The sequence below is a fragment of the Phyllostomus discolor genome, chromosome 9 (genome assembly GCF_004126475.2).
Source record: "Phyllostomus discolor isolate MPI-MPIP mPhyDis1 chromosome 9, mPhyDis1.pri.v3, whole genome shotgun sequence".
NCBI classification, from domain to species: domain Eukaryota; kingdom Metazoa; phylum Chordata; class Mammalia; order Chiroptera; family Phyllostomidae; genus Phyllostomus; species Phyllostomus discolor.
The window spans coordinates 100,468,917-100,487,549 of NC_040911.2; the positions used below are offsets into that span (position 1 = coordinate 100,468,917).

Consider the following 18,633-nt stretch of genomic DNA (forward strand, 5'->3'; position numbering starts at 1 on the left):
CTGGGAAGATAGACTGTGTCCTGGCGTGGATCCCAAGTGCAGGTTCGCCGGAGAGGGTCGCTGGAGGTCTGGCGCCGCCTCAATGGCCTGGGTTCTAAGAGGTGGGCTCAAGTGCATCAGCGCTACCTAGTTGGGAAGGATTATTTTTTTATTCCGTTGCTGCTCTTTTCTCTTCTCTTCTCTTCTCTTCTCTTCTCTTCTCTTCTCTTCTCTTCTCTTCTCTTCTCTTGTCTTCTCTTCTCTTTTCTTAAGATAAAGTCTTTAATGTTGTTGATCTTTGACTTAGTCTCTGGTTGCATATCTTCCCTTAGCAAAACAAAGTGGCCACTCTCCGATGGTACTATATTAGTGCATATTTACTGGGATGTGAAATTCAGATCTTTGGGAACTGCTTGTGTTTGTGTCAAGTAAACCTCCCTTTTAACCCCAACAATAATATTCTCTTATGTTCCTCTGCCCTCTTCATGTCCATGGCCTGGGAGATGTAAATAGACCAATTCTCCCCCCCCACCCCCCCCACCAGCCCCAGATCAGGTCAAAGGAACCGGCACACATGAAATGAAGGCACAGAGGACCAAGTCCAGCTTCCGAGGTGACTGCCCCCTGCTGTTTTGTGTCCTGATGAGCGTCTGGTCTCTGCTGAGGCCCCATCTCGGGAAACACGGAGAGGTGCGTGCACACACCAGGCAGCGATCACGGGTGCCCACGCCGAGCTGGCCGGAACCACGGCTCAAGGGGAAACCTGTGCTGGAAGACAAAGAGGTGAGTGAGTATTCAAACACCGGCGTCAAGCCCTGGCTGGCGTAGCTCAGGGGACTGAGCACGGGCTGCGAACCAAAGTGTCGCAGGTTCGATTCCCAGTCAGGGTACATGCCTGGGTTGCAGGCCATGACCTCCAGCAACCGCACATTGATGTTTCTCTCTCTCTCTCCCTCTCTTCCCTCTCTAAAAATAAATAAATAAAATCTTTTAAAAAATAAAAATAATGAAACACCGACGTCAAAGGCGGTAGAGATGCTTCAAGGGGACCCTGTCCCTTCCAGAAGCTCCTGAACAGCAGAAGGGGAGTCAGCACGCATTGGTTACGGTGTCAAAAGACCAAGAGGGAAGTGGGAGGAACCTGAGGCGGCTGTGAGAGGGCAGAGCAGTTACCTGGGGTTCCATTTTGCAGAGCAGGAAGGCCCTGGGGGAAAAAAAATCATTCTAACGGTGACAATGGCATTTTGAAATGAAGCAGACTTCTCCGGAGGTGTTGGCCTGGCCCGTGGAGGGGGCCCCGCGGTGGCATGTGGTCTGTGATTGGCTTTGCTCCCTCGCCCCACACACCTGGGCCCTCGGCAGGCACGGTGGCACCACGTGACCATGGATTCTGGCCGCAGATTCGTCAGGGGGGCCAGAGGTGACCCCGTGCTTCTTACTCCAAAGCGTGGGTTTGGGACTTGGGGAAGAGCCGGCTCAGCAGCCAGCGCAACCCTGCCTCCTAGTCAGAAGTTGGGGGGAGACCATCTTCTCCCCAGCCCCACACTCACACGCACTGAAGCGGCAGAGGAAGGAGGTTTTCAGACCTAAAGGACCTGGATGCAGCGCAGGGGAGAGCAGAGGGGAGGGACGCAGGGAGGGTCTTGATGGCCTCACCATTCCCGTTGCTGCAGGGAATGCCATCTCCCAGGCCTGGGGGAGACGGAACTTTTGGATTGCGTAGCGATTTAAGAACCTTCTGCTTGCAAGCAGCAGACACTGACCCTGGCTATCCTCATCCATCAGGGAATTTGCCCGGCATTTAGCAGACAGAGGCTTGGCTGGTGACCAGGCTCAGGGTGTGGAGAGATTCCAACCAGAAGCCACCGACAAAGCATCGCCAGCCCTTCGGGGCACGGTCCCCCAGTGCCGCGATAGGCGGGCAGCGTTTACACACCCGAGGGATATCTGAATAGCGTCCTGGCTTCCGAATCCTTAAGGCTCAAATTGCTCGGGCATTTTTATGTCTCAAACAGCTGAGTGAACATACGGTTTTGGTGTCTCTTCGGGCCAGGACTGTTTACAAAAGTCATCCGGGGTTTCACTGGGAATAAATGGGGTGTGCGGATAGATGCCAACGAGCCCCCTGATTTCGCCTCCCCGTGAGCCTACGCCAGGGTCACAGGCAGCTGAGTTAGAGGAAATAACTACATGGAGGTGGGTTGGTAATGAGGAAGCGTTTTTTTTTCTTTAGAATGATCTCAGCCAAACGTCCTTGTTTTGCTTTTGGAAGTATTGGAAAATGATTGATTGATGTTGCTCAGGAGAACAACGTCAGGGTGGGGGGGGTGGCGGGGGGGGGGGCAGGCAGGATTCTCCCTTCTGGTCCTGGAGCGCCAGATGGGTGACATTTGTACTAGCAACTGCTTGTTACAGAACCACTGATTTTAGAGCAACGTGTTTACACGGGATTCGAGAAAGAATGGAAGGTGTAGCAGCTCATCCCTGGCAGTTAGGAAATGCAACCACATTTAAAATAAGCCAACAAAGTCACCTGTACTCACCCTGCCCAGAAGAAGAAAAAAACAACAATAGAATTGTTTTAGGAAGAAAAATATATTGAAGTATTATACGCCAAAAGAAAAAGGCTTTACTTTGGCAATTCAAAAACAAATCTATTCCTTGACCAGGGATTGCTTCGGTATTGGGAACTTGGGCACGAAGCATTACCCTTTCAGGGAGGAACTGGAGAACGGTTGAACAAAAATATACCTATACCTGGGGATGCAACTCTTTTCTCGTCCTGCATTTTAAGTAGACCTGCTTCCGTAGCATTTCCAGCAGAAGATGCCCCTTTTAGAATGAAGATCCTCGGAGAAGGACTCCTGCCATTGTAATCATTAACTCGGACCCATCCCAACCTAAGCTGAAGGGAAAGAACTTACAGATAAGCACGGGATAAGGGTAATCCCTATAACCCAGAGACAGGAACTGCAGAGCCCTGTAAAGCCTGTGGTGTTCCGCACGGCGGGCAGGTGCCGGAAGTCCTCCACTAGAAACACCTGTGTCACGAACGGTCTGTCCTGGCTGTCCCTGAGCCCCCTCTGACCCCCCATGGTGGCACTGGCCCTTCTCGCCTCAGTGTAGAATTATTGGGGCCGGTGCTTGCTCTCCCCCAGTGTCCCAGGGATCACTTCCCTAAGGTCGCTTTCTTCCTCCAAGCCTTCCATGTACCCCTTTTGTCTGAACAATACAGCACAAATTGGTTCGTGGGACTGTCAAGCCCTACCCAACCTGAGTCACCTACGAGGGTCCATCTGGTCTGAGTGTCTCACCTGGTGTGGATATCACAGCCTCAGCTTTTCCTCTGCCACCCTTCACCCACACAGAGTCCACTCTAGCTGCGTTCTCTTCCACACTCCGTGCTGCTACTGCTCGAGCTTCACTTCTAACTGAAGTAGACATCCCGATACACGTATATATGTATATATGAAAAACACTTGAATGACCTGCTGTAATTTACATGCACACCACAGAGCTGCTCACCCTGAACTTGGGTATTACGGGAGAATAAAGCTTAGTTCCACGTTGGGGTTGAATGTGCTAGAGGTGCCCTTTATTCTGAGGAGGGGGGTACTGGAAAAAGGAAGACTGGGTGAGTCCAAAGCTTTCTTACAAACAAGAGGATGTCTACCGATACCTGTGTCCCTACCTCTACACCTCTCTCTATAATACTGTGTTAATTATAAAAAGGTGCATAGGTTTAGTTACAGGTTAAGTGGGTGTTGTAATCTTGTAACACACCTATTTACAGATTAAGTAAAGCAATGTGATTTCTCATAGCGATCATGTTTTATGAGATTTGTGCTCATCACATTAAAGATTAAATTCACAGAATTTTTTAAAAATTATACTTAACTGTTTACTGTTTCAGGGAGGTTTTTGTCTCTTCTCAGAAACTTGGGAGAACGATGTTGGGAAACTGTAGATTTAAATCCTTTGCTGCTGATGGGTGAGCTCCTGTGATTGGTGGAATACGAGAATTATCACACTTTCTCTTTATTGAGAAGGGTGATAGCAGAGTCATATCTTGAAGAAGAAGTTCCCCAAATACTGACAAAGTCATACATCATCACTAAAGGGAACTTGAGGTAGTACAAATAAAAAAAAGTAATTGGATTCCATGTCCCCACCCAGTGACAGCCACTCTGAATAGTTTTGTATATTTCTTCCTATGTAGTCTAAGGGTCGATTCCTACATTGTATTTAGAATCACAATGTGTCTGCTTTATAACTTGCTTTATCCCTTACCATTACATCTTGCATATTTACATATCTGTTAGCATTAATATTCATTTCTGCAGGAGTAAAAATTGTAATCCATGTTCACTTTTAAAAAATTTAGAAAATGATAAGCATGGAAGTAGAAGATGACCTTCCATTCCTGACACCTAGCTGTAAATGTCATTGTTATATGGTAACATTTGTCTATATTCCATCCCTACAGTTTTCCAAGTATACCCCTCTACATCTATGGGAAAGGGCCAAAGTAGGTTTACAGTTGTGAGTATGCAAAACAGAATTTATTTTTTGTGTTATTATTTATTAATTCTTATATTATTTTCCATACGCACAACTGTAAACCGTCTTTTGCCCAACCCTGGATAGTGAAACTTTTTAAGAACAAAATTGACACTGTCATTTTGCTTGTTACCTGTTTTTCCGTGCGTTTCCTCATGTCACCACGTTTCAAAACTGGCATTGCGATAAATGCGCACTGACCGTGAGTATCTCCGGGCCACTTTCCCTGATGCCGTTGAACCCTTGGAGCTGTTCCAATGCTCCGTCCTTCTAAACACTGCTTTACGAAGCCCTCTTGTGTAAAGAGACCATTTCTGGTGTTAGACCCATGTTATCTGACCATAGGTGGCCAGAAAGAGAATTAGTGTTAAAACAATAAAGACGTGTATTCATTTGAAGAAGCTGCTTTCCTTTATTTATTTATATTTTTAGAGAGGGAAGGGAGGGAGAAAGAGAGAGAGAAACATCAATGTGCAGTTGCTGGGGGCCATGGCCTGCAACCCAGGCATGTGCCCTGACTGGGAATCGAACCTGTGATGCTTTGGCTTGTAGCCCGTGCTCAATCCACTGAGCTAGGCCAGCCATGCCTTGGAAGAAGCTGCTTTCTAAACCTTTCTCTGCACTTGCCTGCCTTCCTGGTGCCGGAGTGAGGCCAGGGCTTGCTCCCTTATCCCCCTTCAGCCTCCGTGCCACAGGTGTCCTGCTCAGGGAGCGCCTGCAGGCCCATGAGAGATGGCCGAGACGGTGCCCACGATGCCTCTGCCCTCACCCTTTGCTCATCCCCAGAAACCAGCCAGGTGACTCCAAAGGGATCGGGTGTCATGCTGTTTGAGGCTTCACAAGCAGCCGGGAGTGGCTGTTCCAGTTGACCATTCTTGTCCTTCACTTGGGTGATCCCCACGAGCTGATTCTTGTCTGCTGGTGGCTGCTTGTGCTGGTGTGTGCTGGTGTGTGCTGGTGTGTGTGTGTGGGGGGGGGGTGTCGCTGGCTTTGTTGGGGTTTTGCTACACTGTCAACGTGCATCTCTTCATTCAGGACAGTGTCAATTTGACACCGATGCAACCTTGATTACATGGTTTACAAAACAAAAAGTATGGGAAATATTGCCTAGCACACATAGTTGTAACTGGTGTGCACCATGGCAGTGTAGGAAGGCTGACATTTTTGTTCAGGTAGAATTTCACCTCCACAGTGATGTTCCTGGTCGTCTTGGCTGAATTTACAGAAACAAACGAATCACGTTTCCCTAAAAAGAACATCTGTTTCGGGCTCTTTGTGCCAAACAACGGAACTCCCGATAGCTAGGAATGTGCAGACCCTTAGTGAGGGTTGGGTTACCTGCACTCCAGGCAAATATCTAGGGATGACGTTGAAATGACCTCGCAAGCCTGCCGCTAGCTGCTAGGATCTCAGCACCGCTGGGCCTGAGTCACAGGCCTCCCACGAGGACCTCTCTTCCTGCTGCTTCAGGGAACCCAAGCTCCCTCTGCCAGGCCGCCTCCATCACAGGAGTGGGCTCCCTCTGGCCTGTGGCACCTCCCCTGTGTGCGCCCTTGGGTCAGAGACTCCCACTGGTGAATCGGATTGTTTGGACCTGAAGCCACAGGTCTGCATCCTGGCTTAAAGGAGGCCAAGAAGTCGAGTTCTGACTTACAGAATGGAAGGTAACACTCACGACCCGGAAGTTTCCCCAAATATAGAGAAAAGTATCCGAGTGATATTAGGTGATCACAAATACGTAAGATGCCCGCTCACGGGTCCTTTTACGAGCAGCATCTGCGTGAGGAGGCTGTCCGAGGCGTACACGAGGTTCTGAGCAAATCCTTGCCGAATGAATCACGCTAGGAGACGTACATTTTGATTCAAAGATACGCTTTGACTGCTCCTCATAACAAGTTCTGACTCATTCTCAATGTCAAAACAGCAATCGCACTTCGCAGAACGTCGGCGAGGTCGTGGACAGTTCCTCCGGGGTTGCAAAGAGAAAAACCCAGTGTCAGAATCTGGAGTCACAGCGCCACCTGGTGGAAGAGGGAAGCGCTGCTCAGGTGACAAGTCCAGGTGATTACAATTGTAGTACCAGATCGGGCGCGCGCAAAAAAAAAAAAAGAAAAAAAAGTGAATGGAAATACCCTATGGACTATGGACTTTTGTACATTGTTACTGAATGAATTCATCAACAGCTGTATTGTGTTATATATTACTGTGTTAATCCCTAAACACACAGTCTCTCATTCCTTCGTGCATTTATTTATTTCTTAGCTAATATTTGTCAAGCATCTACCTTCCTATTGGGGCTGCAATGACAGAGATGATGAAACAGGCGTATTTCCCTTGGCGCGCCCAGTATAACAGGGCGACAGAGTTCCCAATGTGTTAGGGAGGGCTTTAAGGATGTTAAAAGTGGGGATGCTGCTGTTTTGGGGGTGGTGAATGGGTTTAAGAAAGGCTTTGTTGATGGAGACACATACAGGCTGAGTGTTGAGGATGCAGAAAATGTATCCGAGTGAATAACAGGAGGACGGACACCGAGGGCAGCTGCAGAGCAAGCACAAAGGCCCTGGGGCAGCAGGGAGCAGGCCGCACCCGCGGACCAGAGCACAGTGAGCGAGGGAAACGATGGTGTGAAATAAGGCCGGGGAGAAAGGCTAGACTTCGGTGAGGGGATCCGAACTGTACCCACGTGCCATGGGAAGACAGTGAAGAGTTTCAAACGGGGCCACGACAAAACCACTTACAAATTCGTTGAGCTACATACAAACTGCACTGTTTTCTATTACCCAGCACAATATGGCTCTTAAGAGCTACGAGAGAGACAGTAAGGCATGTACACTGTAGGACGAGGCCAGAATTTAAAGACGGAAGAGATTAACAGTAAGTGGGCAAGGCTTTTGAGGACGGATTGCATCTTGAGTTGTGAAGGCACCCAGAGGAAATTCTGGTGTCCTGAACAACACAGGTGACAGCAATCCGCCCAGGGAGGAAATCTTTCAGTGACAGACTCCCTGATTTGCTTCAGTTGGAGAGTCCCCTATTTGCATAGGTTTATTTCAGAACACCTAGGGGATGTCCCCCCTCCCCATTTTATTTAGGAATGAGAAATTTGGTCGTAAGAACATTCCAGAAGGTGTGCCCCTGGAGAGGGTTATTAGAGGTCACAGAGTGGTGGGTGGCCTGCGTCCTCCAACTACTTGGTAGACAGAGTAGGTTTAGAATGTATTCAACACTGAATTTGAATGGTTTCAAAACCACAAGACCAAAAAAAAAAAAAAAAAGTCCAGATGACTGGCTTCTGGGGAAAAGGGGGAAGTTTTAGTGGTTTTGGGGGCCCCTTTCTTTGTGGAAACAATGGGCTGGAGGCGAGGAGCTGGGGCAGCTGGACCGAGCACAGTCCCTCCCTGTCAGCCATCTCTCCCTTCTCGCCAGGTCCCCACAGGCAGGGGAATCTGTCCCGCCCGCCCGCCCCCCTCCGCCCCCCTCCGCCCCCCTCCGCCCCCGCCCGCCCCCCTCCGCCCCCCTCCGCCCCCCTCCCCTCCCCTCCCCAGTGGGAGGTGTGGAGGGTGGGGGAGTAAGGGTAATTATCTCCAGCGTCACCTCTTGCCCTTTCTTCCTTCTCTGCTTTTAAAATTCCAGTTCTTTAAATACACCCTGATCATCGATCTTGATTATGCAAAACGGTAGGGAGGAACTGTCAATCAGCGGCAGCACCTGGCCCTGCCCACCCTCCCATTGCCTGTTACTTTCCACCCTTTGATCAAATCTCAGCGGAACCACAGTTTCATCCCAGGGGGAATTGGAGATTTATTTAAATCCCTTAAGATTTGTTCCTATCGCAAGTGAAACTATTTTTTTCCTTTAAGTCAAAGATTTCAAGTGTCCTTTTAAGGTATATTTATTCTACGTTTTTAAGAGAGATTTTTAAAAAAATCATTAAGAAACTCGTGTTGACAATTTGGCAGATTTACCAAGCGGCCTCAGGCTGGGTCTGGGGACACTACCACGGTCCTTGAGCGCCACCTGCAGGCACCCTGAACTCTTACAACCAGAGGTCTGGCACAGAGGCGTCAGCTTTTGGTGGGAACTCAGGCTGTGAAATCCTGCCCTGAGCTTATTATCGCTTTGTGACAGAATCAAAATTAAGCTGGGTCATGTCTGGACATTTTGTAGTTTACATGTCAATTCAGACAGGGTTTTTGTTCCCTTCAATTTTCCAATCAACATACCACTTGATCCCTTGTATCTTCACTGTTTTCATGCTGGTAGACAGTCTTTTATTACTATTGTATGTGTTCTTGTTATAGCTACTAACATACTGGTAACACATACCTCCTGTCCTACGGTATAATTCACTTCGATGTTTTGCCTGTGGTCTGCTTCCCACCACTAGAATATAAGCTGCACGAGGACAAGGAATTTTGTCTTTTTTCCTTTTTTTAAAGGTGCTGTAGTCCCACTGACCTTTACTCCAGCCCCACACAGCTCTGCCTCCCTGGGGCCCCTCAGCAGTTGTCCCAGGGCTGCGGTGTTGGGAGCCACGACTCGTGGTGATACAGATGCACTGACAGTATTGGTGCTCGCTGCCAGGCACCTCGTCTAATTCATCTTTCTCTTTGCAGTGGCATCTAGCATGGTACAGATTTCAGACAGATCACACACGAGTTCCTACACCTGGAAGGCCCCACGGGTAAGCTCAGGACGAGGCAGGTGGGGAGCCGGCCGGGCCCTGCAGAGGGAATGTTTGGTGAGTGGGCCCATGCCCGATCGGACCCTGCAGCTGCTACTCCGCAAAAATGCAGGCTCAAGGCCACCAGGACTCGGATTTTACAAGCTCAAGTAAAGCGAAAATATTGTTTTGATATTTTCGAGTGAAATCTAGTTTTCATATGTTGGTTCAATGAAAGAACATACTAGGTGGGTAAACACACACACACACACACACACACACACACCTACACAACACCAAGTGTTACTCCAATGTTCCCCCGCCCTCCCCCGCCCCCTTCGTTGGGGATAGTATTTTCGAGTAGTTTGGTGAGCTTCCTTCCTGGCCAGCAATCTCCAGTTTGTCCCCCATTCTTCTATCTTTTGCTGGTCCAAACAGAGATTCTGAGACCAAAAAGAAAAAAAAAAAATAACGGGAACGCACGAATGGCAGAGCATACAGTTATCACTCAATAATGTTGAATAAGTTAATAGGAGTACTTTCTTCTTTATACCATCTGAACTATCAGGGCACATGAATATCATATCCTACTGCCAAGGTCATTCGTTCTTACTTCTTTTTTTAAAGTAGGTCAATTTCTCCACATGAATTTGTGGGACCCAAGAAAAAGAATTTCCCATCAAAATCCCCTCGAGACCCCGCCCCGCCACACCGGGCGCCCCCTGCTGGCCGCCGCGGGAGCCCGCGGCCCTTCGCCACACCCCCCGGTTTCTGTCGGCTCACAGGGAGGTGCTCGTCCCTTTAATTGGCATGTACCAAGTCCTTCCAGGTTACGTTTCCTCCCCCAGTCCTAGGCGTCCGGAATGCTTAGTCGAGGATCCCGTAGGAGAGAATGTGGAGACGGCGTGGTGTGTCGCGGTCGCTGCGGGCCGCAGGGCGGTAGGAGAGGGCCGGGGCCGACGCGCGCGGGCGCCGCCCTCCCCGCCCCGCGCAGTGGTCCAGTCCCAAGATGGCGGCCACCATGAAGAAGGCGGTGAGTGGGGCGCTCGCGGGGCGGATGCTCGGGCGGCGGGCGCGGCGGGCTGCCGAGCGGCCGGGCGAGCGGTGCTCGGGTGCCCATCCCCGAGGCCCGGCGTGGGGCCCGGGGCCGAGTCCCCCGGCCCTGAGCACGGCCGCGCGGCGACGCCTGCCAGCACCCGGTCTCTCCTGAACGTGTGTCTGGCGACCCTGCGGCCCACGCGTGTCTTTGGGGCGTGGGAAGCCCAGGGTCCCTTGGCCATAACGCCGGGCGCTTCACCTGGGTTGTCCCAGGTAATCCGCAGGGTTACCTACACACGTGTAGGTAGCGGTGTCGCCCCTTGCGGGGGAGGAAGCTGAGGCCAAGGTAGGTGGAGCCACCTGGCCCAGGTTACGCGGCGGTGGGGAGCCGAGCAGGCCCCTGCGTCCGGGGCGATCCGGTCCCGGAGCCCCGGGTCCAGCCGTGACGCCACCGCGGTGGTTATCCCTGACCCTCCCCTCCGCCTCGGGCTCCCCGGGTCGCAGGTGCCTCTGCAGAGCGGGAGGGCGGAGGAAGCAAGTTCTCCTGTGGTCCTGGGTGCGGGGTGGGAGCGAGCAGGCACCAGACCTCGGGAAGCAAGTCCCCGCAGCCGGGGACTGTCATCAGGCGCTGTGAAGTTCACAACGGAGGCTCTGCAGCCACAACGCCCGTGTTTACCGAGATCGCGGCGGCGCCTCCGAGCTCCCACTTCCTCGTTTGGAGAATAAGGATAAAAGCAGTATCTCCGTGAAAGGGATATAAGATTAAAATTAATAATGGGTGCAAAACGCTTAGGACCGTGCCTGGCACACAGTAAAGCCTCGATAATTATCAGCTGGCATTACTTCCTCGCCCCACATAGTTTTCTTCTTCAGGAAGAAAAATAGGTAGATTCACAGGATTATAAACCCCAGAGAGGAGTTTAGCTTGCTTACTGCGACAAAAGGTGTGCTTTGGGAAGACAAAACAAAACAAAACAATAAAGCCTGAGTTTGAATTCCAGCTCTGCTTCTTACAAGCTGAGTCACTCACAGGCCGCTAACCGCCGTGTGTCTAAGTTTGGGCATGTTACACGTGGGGATCCCCCCCCCCAGCACCCCGGTGTGAGGGGCAACCGGGATGAGTGCCCCCTCTCTTGGTGTGTTACCCACAAATTCTTCTTGACCATCCGAGTCAGGTTCAGGGCCCCCGTTCATTTAGGCAACCTGACACTTGGTGCAATTCACTTTACCTCTGATTTTGTATTTAAATTGGGTCCTCTGTTGTTTGCTCTGGCCTTTAATTCCATGGCAGATACTGGTTGTGGTCCCCCCCCAACCCGATATTCCCCCCATTTGACAGGCATGGAAACCGCAGTGAAGAGAGATGAAGTCAATGTTGTAGAAATGGTAGAGAAAGGATTTGAACCCTGGACTTTGCAAAAAAAATTTTTTGAGATTTTATTTATTTTTAGAGAGGGAAGGGAAGGAAGAGAGAGTGAGACACATCAATGTGCGGTTGCTGGGGCCTGTGGCCTGAAACCTAGGCATGTGCCCTGACTGGGAATCGAACCTGTGATGCTTTGGTTCGCAGCCTGAGCTCAATCCACTGAGCTACGCCAGCCAGGGCTTTTTTTTTTTAAGATTTTATTTACAAAGTTTTTGATCGCTGATATTTTTTCCTTTCCTTCCTTTAACAAGCTGTGTGAGCACGTCACGTGACCCGCTCTCAGTTGTACGGGGTGGAGATGGCACGGGTCCGCAGGACGCAGGGCCTACTCCCTTACCCTCATGGCATTGGACCTTTTTCTCTCGGGGAGAGACAGGTGTTCATCGAAGGCTCGTGTGGAAAACTAAAATTTCCAGCTCCGAGAAGAACTATGAAAGAAAGGTGCTCATGAAATGAAGGCAGTTTCGTGATCAGAGAAGGTGCAATCTGGTGGATTACGTGAGGAGGGGAAGGGACGGTTGGAGCAGAGGCAGTGTAGCGGGGGAGTTTCTCCTGCCGAGACCCCGAGGGCCTTGAGTAAGCAGAACATCAGAGTGGCAGAGGCTCGGGGAGGCAAGGCGGGCCTGATGGACGCAACAGCCTTTCCCAGCTGTCCCCACCGCCCTGAGCGGTGCCTGGTAGGTTTCCTGCCTGTGCGCTTGTCCGTCTGCTCCTCTGTGGGAGCCTCTAGACCGGCCTGCCAGTGACTGACAGAGAGGGGATCCCTCAGGGTCATTAGCCCTTAGAGTTTCCCATGAGCTGTTTGCAGTCTGCCTACTTCACACTCGTGGCGTAGTGTCGTCTCCCAGTGTGTCCTGATGTTTCTGGTGAGGGTGTTTAGATGAGATGGTTCACCCCCTCATCTCCAAAGTTCTGCTTCCTAAGACCTGCTTCGTGGCGGTGCGGGGGAATACAGTCTGCTACCTGTCCATGCTCCCTCCTCGGAGAAGGCCCTGCAGCCCTGGCCGCGTGGCTCAGCTGCTTGCAGCGTTGCCCCATGCACCGAAAGGCTGAGGCGTCGATCCCCAGTGAGGGCGCATGCCTACCTAGGTTGCCGGTTCAGTCCCTGGTCGGGGTACGTCCAGGAGGCGACCGGCCAGTCGAGGAGTCTCGCAACAACGTTTCTCCTTCTCTGTCCCTCCCTCCTTCTCTCTTTCCCTTCCTCTCTCTCAAATCAATAATCATAACATCAGGTGAGAATTAAAAAAAATAAAGATGCCCCTTTTACTCCCTAGCCCCCCGACACTTCAAACCCCTTAAGTATTTCACTTCCATCATCACATGTATCGCCATCTGGCGGAAAACCTTGTTTTGGATGCCCCTGATTCCCCACCACGTACGCTTGCCGGTATTCTCGGTGGTGGGACCGCGGCTCAGTTTTCACTGCGCGGCACGTCGGGGACACGTACTGAATAATTGTCGAACGGATGCGTGCACGAAAGGGGAGTGAAAACACAAAGCAGTGTTATATCACAGGTTGGGTAGATCCCTTTGAAAAGAGAAAAATGAAAGCAGACTGCAGTTGGCCAGCTTCTGTCTCCCAGGGGCTCACGGCTTCGTGAGCGGTGGCAGCCACATCTGGCTTTTCCCAAAGCAGGAACCCCTGGCCTTTGAGGGGGTGGGTCCCTTTAAGACTCTTGATGAAAGCTGTGAAGACCCTTCCAGAATGCACGTACGATACACGCCATTTTGCATACAGTTTCAGGGGGTAAAGGGACCTCTCAGTGTCCACAGATATCCCCCACCCCCAAACTTAAGAATGAAGCCCTCCTGCCAAAACGAAGCTTCAAGCAACGGGGGAATGTTCTAGATCAGCGAGACCGGAGGGGAAGCCACTGCTGTTAGTCGTGGAAGGTGCAGTCTCCTTCCTTTCTGCTGTCGACAGCACCCCGCTGGGTGGCAGGTGGTTTACCCCTCGGGGATTGGCCTCCCACACCAACTCCAGCCCCAACCCCAGCGGGAAGACCACTGTTAAGGAAGTGAACTCCAGGGCCCGAGTGTGTGCAGGGGGCCGCCGTGGGGCGCAGCGCCCCAGGAAACGCCTGCTTTGGGAGGATGGGAAGCGGGGCCGAGTACTCTGCAACTGTCCGGGAACGGTGGGCGTGTGCGTGTGATCGAGTGCGGTTCCGTGTCAAATCCCAAAGCCCGGCCTTGAGCCCTGGTTGTGTGTCTGGGAGGCCCTGCGCTAGGTGCGTTCCTGTGGGTCCTTCCCCCACTCCATCCCACCCCGCCCCCAAAGCCCCCCACTGACAAATGCCTCTGCGGATACATAGGCAGGTTTTCAGGGCTCAGTGTCTGAACTCTGCAGGCAAGCAGGAACCCCAGAATTCTCTGTCCCCCGTTCGCCTAGGGAACCGGCGTTCTCCTGTAGCAAAGGGACTTGAATGCCGGGATTCCCTTCCTGAGAACTTGCCTGTGGTTTCCGTGGTGTAGGTCAGTGTTCACCAACTTCCCTGCTCGTAAAAATTGTGTGCAGGGCTGAACACTCAGAGCTACACGTAGGGCGCTGGAAGGATGTTGTCCTTGCGGCCCTTGGGGTCTCTGGTGATGGGCCTGGTGCACATGGAACTGTCTCCGGGCTGATGGGAGCTGGGGGCCGGGGGAGGGCTGACTTCTGGGTGTCTGTCTGCCTTTGTATTCCGACCCCTGAGCTCCGTGGCTCGAGACGACAGGCTGCTTTTCAGCCTCTGGAGGAATGAATCTCAGGGTACGTACCTCGCGTTGCTGGTCCCGAGAAACCAGGCGAAGAGGGAGGAGGGGGCTGTTGTGAATGGTCACCGTTGATGGTAGTCCCCGTTAAAACTAGCTACGGTCTTTCCTCCTCTGAGTACAACCAGGTGAGGGAAGCTAAGGGGATCTGGTATCCCACTTTTTTCCAGGCTGCGGAAGATGTCAATGTTACGTTTGAAGATCAACAGAAGATAAACAAATTTGCACGGAATACAAGTAGAATCACAGAGCTGAAGGAAGAAATAGACGTCAAAAAGGTATTGAAAATATGTGCCTCATGTAAGAAAAATAAAAGTTCTTTGTGCGCTAGCCTTTAAGAGTTGGATTCGGTCACCTGGGGTCTCTCTGGACGCCCGTGCAGACGGCATGATCTGCCCGAGTTTAAGGAGGACCTTGGGTAAGGATGTGCGCTAACGTTCGGGTCGTGGGGTGCTGGGGCCTCGGAGTGCTGGGGCTCGAGGCTGAGGTTCTGGCAGCAGGTCCCAGAGCCGCGTCTTGGGGACCCGGGCTGGCACTGCCTGTCCCCACGGCCAGCTGCCCCCTTCCCCGAGAGGGAGCCGCCGCTCAGCCGGAGGACACCGGCCTGCCCCACGCCGGCCCCTGTAAACTGCTGGCCTCGCGCCCCTGGGCCTCTGCGCACACGGCAACCCTGAGCTGAAGTCCAGCCAAGTGCATCTGACTGGTGGGACTTGAATGACTATTCGCTTCCCTCCTATCACGGAGCCCGGCTGAGACACATAGGTTCGTTTTCGTTGGTGCGTTACTTCTCCCATAGGGAGGCGGAACTCACAAGGTGGGAACTGTTAAAGTCGGAGCCACGCGGAGTGGCCACGGATGCCCGCTGTCCACCGCAGCGTGCTTGTAGCAACCTGGAAGCACCCAGGGATCAGCTGGTTACCTCTGACGTGCTTCCTTATGAGGTGGTCTAAAAATGCAAGAATAGTCTCGTTTGGGTGTGATGATACCTCGGTGAGGGCTCCCTCCGGGAGGTGGCGTCCCCACATTGACACGGGCCTTTAGCCTCGGTCGGGAACACGGGGTACACGTTTCGCTGCTCTTCCCTTGTGCGTTTGCAGAAGCAGCTGCAGAACTTGGAAGACGCCTGCGAGGACGTCATGCTGGCCGACGACGACTGCCCGATGATACCCTATCAGATCGGCGACGTCTTCATTAGCCACTCGCAAGAAGAGACACAAGAAATGCTAGAAGAAGCGAAGGTGCGTTGCGGTCTTCCCCTGGGCATTGCAGTCTGACTCTTAAACGTTGGCATCCGTGTCGTTCTAGAGAGCTCGTGGGTGTGGGGAAAGTCATGGATGCTAGGTAGTGTTTCGTGGGTCTTACGGCGCCCCACACGTGCGTGGAGTGCTTTGCAGGGGTGATTTGATTGAGTCCTAGCGAGGACTCCACGAGATGGGAACTGTTAACCCCAGCTGGAGTGGAAGAGCAGAGCCTTGAGAGGTCTGGGGCTTACTCAGCGGCAGGGCGAGGGACCGTGTGACCCCAGTACCCGCGCCCCAAACTGCAGTGCCGAGACAGTGTAGAGCACTAGGAAGCGGAAAAGAAAAGTCACCCGGGATCCCACCGCCCAGAGATAATCACCCGTCATGGACGTTTTCTTGTGTTTATTTTCTGTTCTCTCCTCTTTTCTGTCCTTTCGCTTCATATTTGGTCCGTTCACATCCTAGTAGTACTTTCTCCTTCCACTGAATGTTGTGTATCCAGCAGATCCTCCCTGGGGGCCCGCTCTGGGCTGGGCAGGTGCACTTTAAAAACGTCATTTTTGCAGACTGGTGACGGTCGAGTCGGTGGTCAGGGATTCAGCTCCCTGCCCTCCCGACGTCGTCATTCACACGTTTCCTGCTTTCCTAAAGTAGGTCTCCAGTGGCACTTGGAGACCCAAGTCTTTGCGCACGCATAGGACGTTCTTTGAGGAAGTAGTTCGTGCTGCCAGTCCAGGTGCTGGCCGGTCCAGGTGCTGGCTCACCTACCATGCCGCAGGCATCGGGGCAGGGTGTGAGCTTAGCCTGGGTCGGGGTCCCTGGCTCCCTGTGTGAGGGGCGGCCTCGGTGTGCTTGGGGAGCCCAGGGCGGTCAGGTATCTTCTGATCCTTTTGTAAGTCGCTTAAGTGCTTGAATATTATTTAAAGTGTTCGTCTCCCTTTAAATGTCGTGAAAGGAGGACTTTTCGGGAATGAAACCCACGTTTAAGAAGCGCTGGGAAGAACTAACGCCTTTACTCCTGGACCCTTCCATGCAGGAACATTGCATGTCTCCGCTTCTGCTTAAGTCTTTTCTTTCCTAGTGAAACGCTGTAATTTTGGTTTTCTTTTTAACCATCCTAAAGTACTCTTCTTGGAAGTACTTCAAGATAGGTTTATGCCACTATTGTGAATGCCCCCCACCCCCACTCCCCACCCCCACATTGATATTGAACCTTTATTTTGCATTTCATTCCTTTGTTCTTTTACTCGTTCGTTCACTCACCCACTCCCTCCCTCCAGAAGGGTCCATGGCGCGTGTGCCCTGGCGCTCCGTGTCGGTTCGACCCGGTACCAGGGATGCAGACAAAGCCACGGCCGCCCTGCCCGTGCAGCCCGCACCATCCACACGGGGAGGCCTGGTGGTCCTCGAACCCTTCTGCCACCTGTTGACTCTGAGTTGTTCTTCTTTATTATTGGGGGGGAATGTGAGTTTCCGTCCTTGCCTCTGGTTTCGTGGTCGTGTCTGTGGGAGGTCGGCAGAGGCTGTGGCAGAAGCCCCTGCCTGTGATGAGCCGTTTACCGGGAGTGTGTACGCGGGGTCCTTTCATTATTAGCACGCGGGCATTTAGAAGTTCATTTTCTTTTATCTGTTGTGTTTTTGAAGTCAGCACAAACTGAGGAAACACGCTTGATTTATCTTATAGTAAACAAATATATGCCAGGAATTAAAAATGCGCATGTCCGGACTCTCGGCTGAGACCTATCAGTGCCGTGTAGCGGCCTGTCCAAGTCCAGAGAGCCCTTGACCCCGGAAGCCCGCCCAAACCTGTTTTCCGCGGCAGGCATTCAGAAGCCATCCAGCTGAATAGAATTAACCTAAACATTTTTTTTTTTTTCAGAAAAATTTGCAAGAAGAAATCGACGCCTTAGAATCCAGAGTGGAATCCATTCAGCGGGTGTTAGCGGACTTGAAAGTTCAGTTATATGCAAAGTTTGGAAGCAACATAAACCTTGAAGCTGATGAAAGCTAAACATTTTATAATACTTTAAAAACTTTGTTTAATAAACTTAAATATTGTTTAAATGATAATTTCCCTTCTTCAAACGATAAGGAAATCAGATTTTCTTTTTTAAAAAATTTTTCATTTATTTAATGGAGACTTGCCTATTTTCACATGTCTTGCTTATTTATTTTATATTTTTAAAAGAAGACAGTATTCATCTATGTATTTTACATAACAATTATATCAAGTGTAGGGGTTCTATGTCATGTTATTAAAATCAGTTAAGCAAGCCTTTATGTTTCTATATTATCATTTAGAGTACCTGTTGCAACCTGGGTCAGAAAATCTAACAGGTGGGTCACGCTGCTTGTGTTTATTTCAGCTGCTGTTTAGAGATGGTGAAAAGACTCCGGAAACATCTAATCCTACATCCGTCTGCTCTGCCCATTTTACACCGAAACCTTTGTCATGTACTAAAAAACATGTGTGCATTCTATGTAAATACATGCAATATATATTATATCTAAACATAGAGATTTCACTTATCTCTCACATCTGTATCAGTCTCATCGGTCTTTGGAAAAGAACTGGCTAATGCTGAGATTTGTTGGGCTTCATACAAACGCAGAGCAGAACAAGAATATTCTAGAAACTAAGAGATGTATCAATGGAAATGTTTAGTGGTTTTTTTAAAAAGTATATTTCAGACTTTATTTTAGTGCTTTGTAATTAATTGGGGTTTATGTCGATAACGATGTAGAAGTAAAGCAGCTGTGTATTTAAAAAGAAGGCTTTTTCCTTAAATAAAGAGTACATTTACCCCTCAATGCCCCCCAAAAGACGTATGTGTTGGGATTTGGCAAACCTAATGGTGCATTAACTTCCCAGCAGATGGCACTGATATGCTAAAACACCAACGGAAGACCATAACATGGAAAGGAGGATAATTCTGGGATTAAATAGACATACTTTTAAGAGGAAATGCCATTTTTTT

At 50.9% G+C, this 18,633-nt stretch overlaps 1 protein-coding gene across 1 annotated transcript; it reads left to right on the forward strand.

Moving 5' to 3' along the window:
• Positions 1-9,986: 9,986 nt before the first annotated feature.
• On the forward strand, positions 9,987-17,935 carry PFDN4 (prefoldin subunit 4). Its single transcript, XM_028524643.2, has 4 exons — positions 9,987-10,235; positions 14,585-14,692; positions 15,512-15,652; positions 17,535-17,935. The coding sequence occupies exons 1-4, from the start codon at positions 10,212-10,214 to the stop codon at positions 17,664-17,666; spliced, it is 405 nt and encodes a 134-aa protein (XP_028380444.1). The 5' UTR covers positions 9,987-10,211; the 3' UTR covers positions 17,667-17,935.
• Positions 17,936-18,633: the final 698 nt, after the last annotated feature.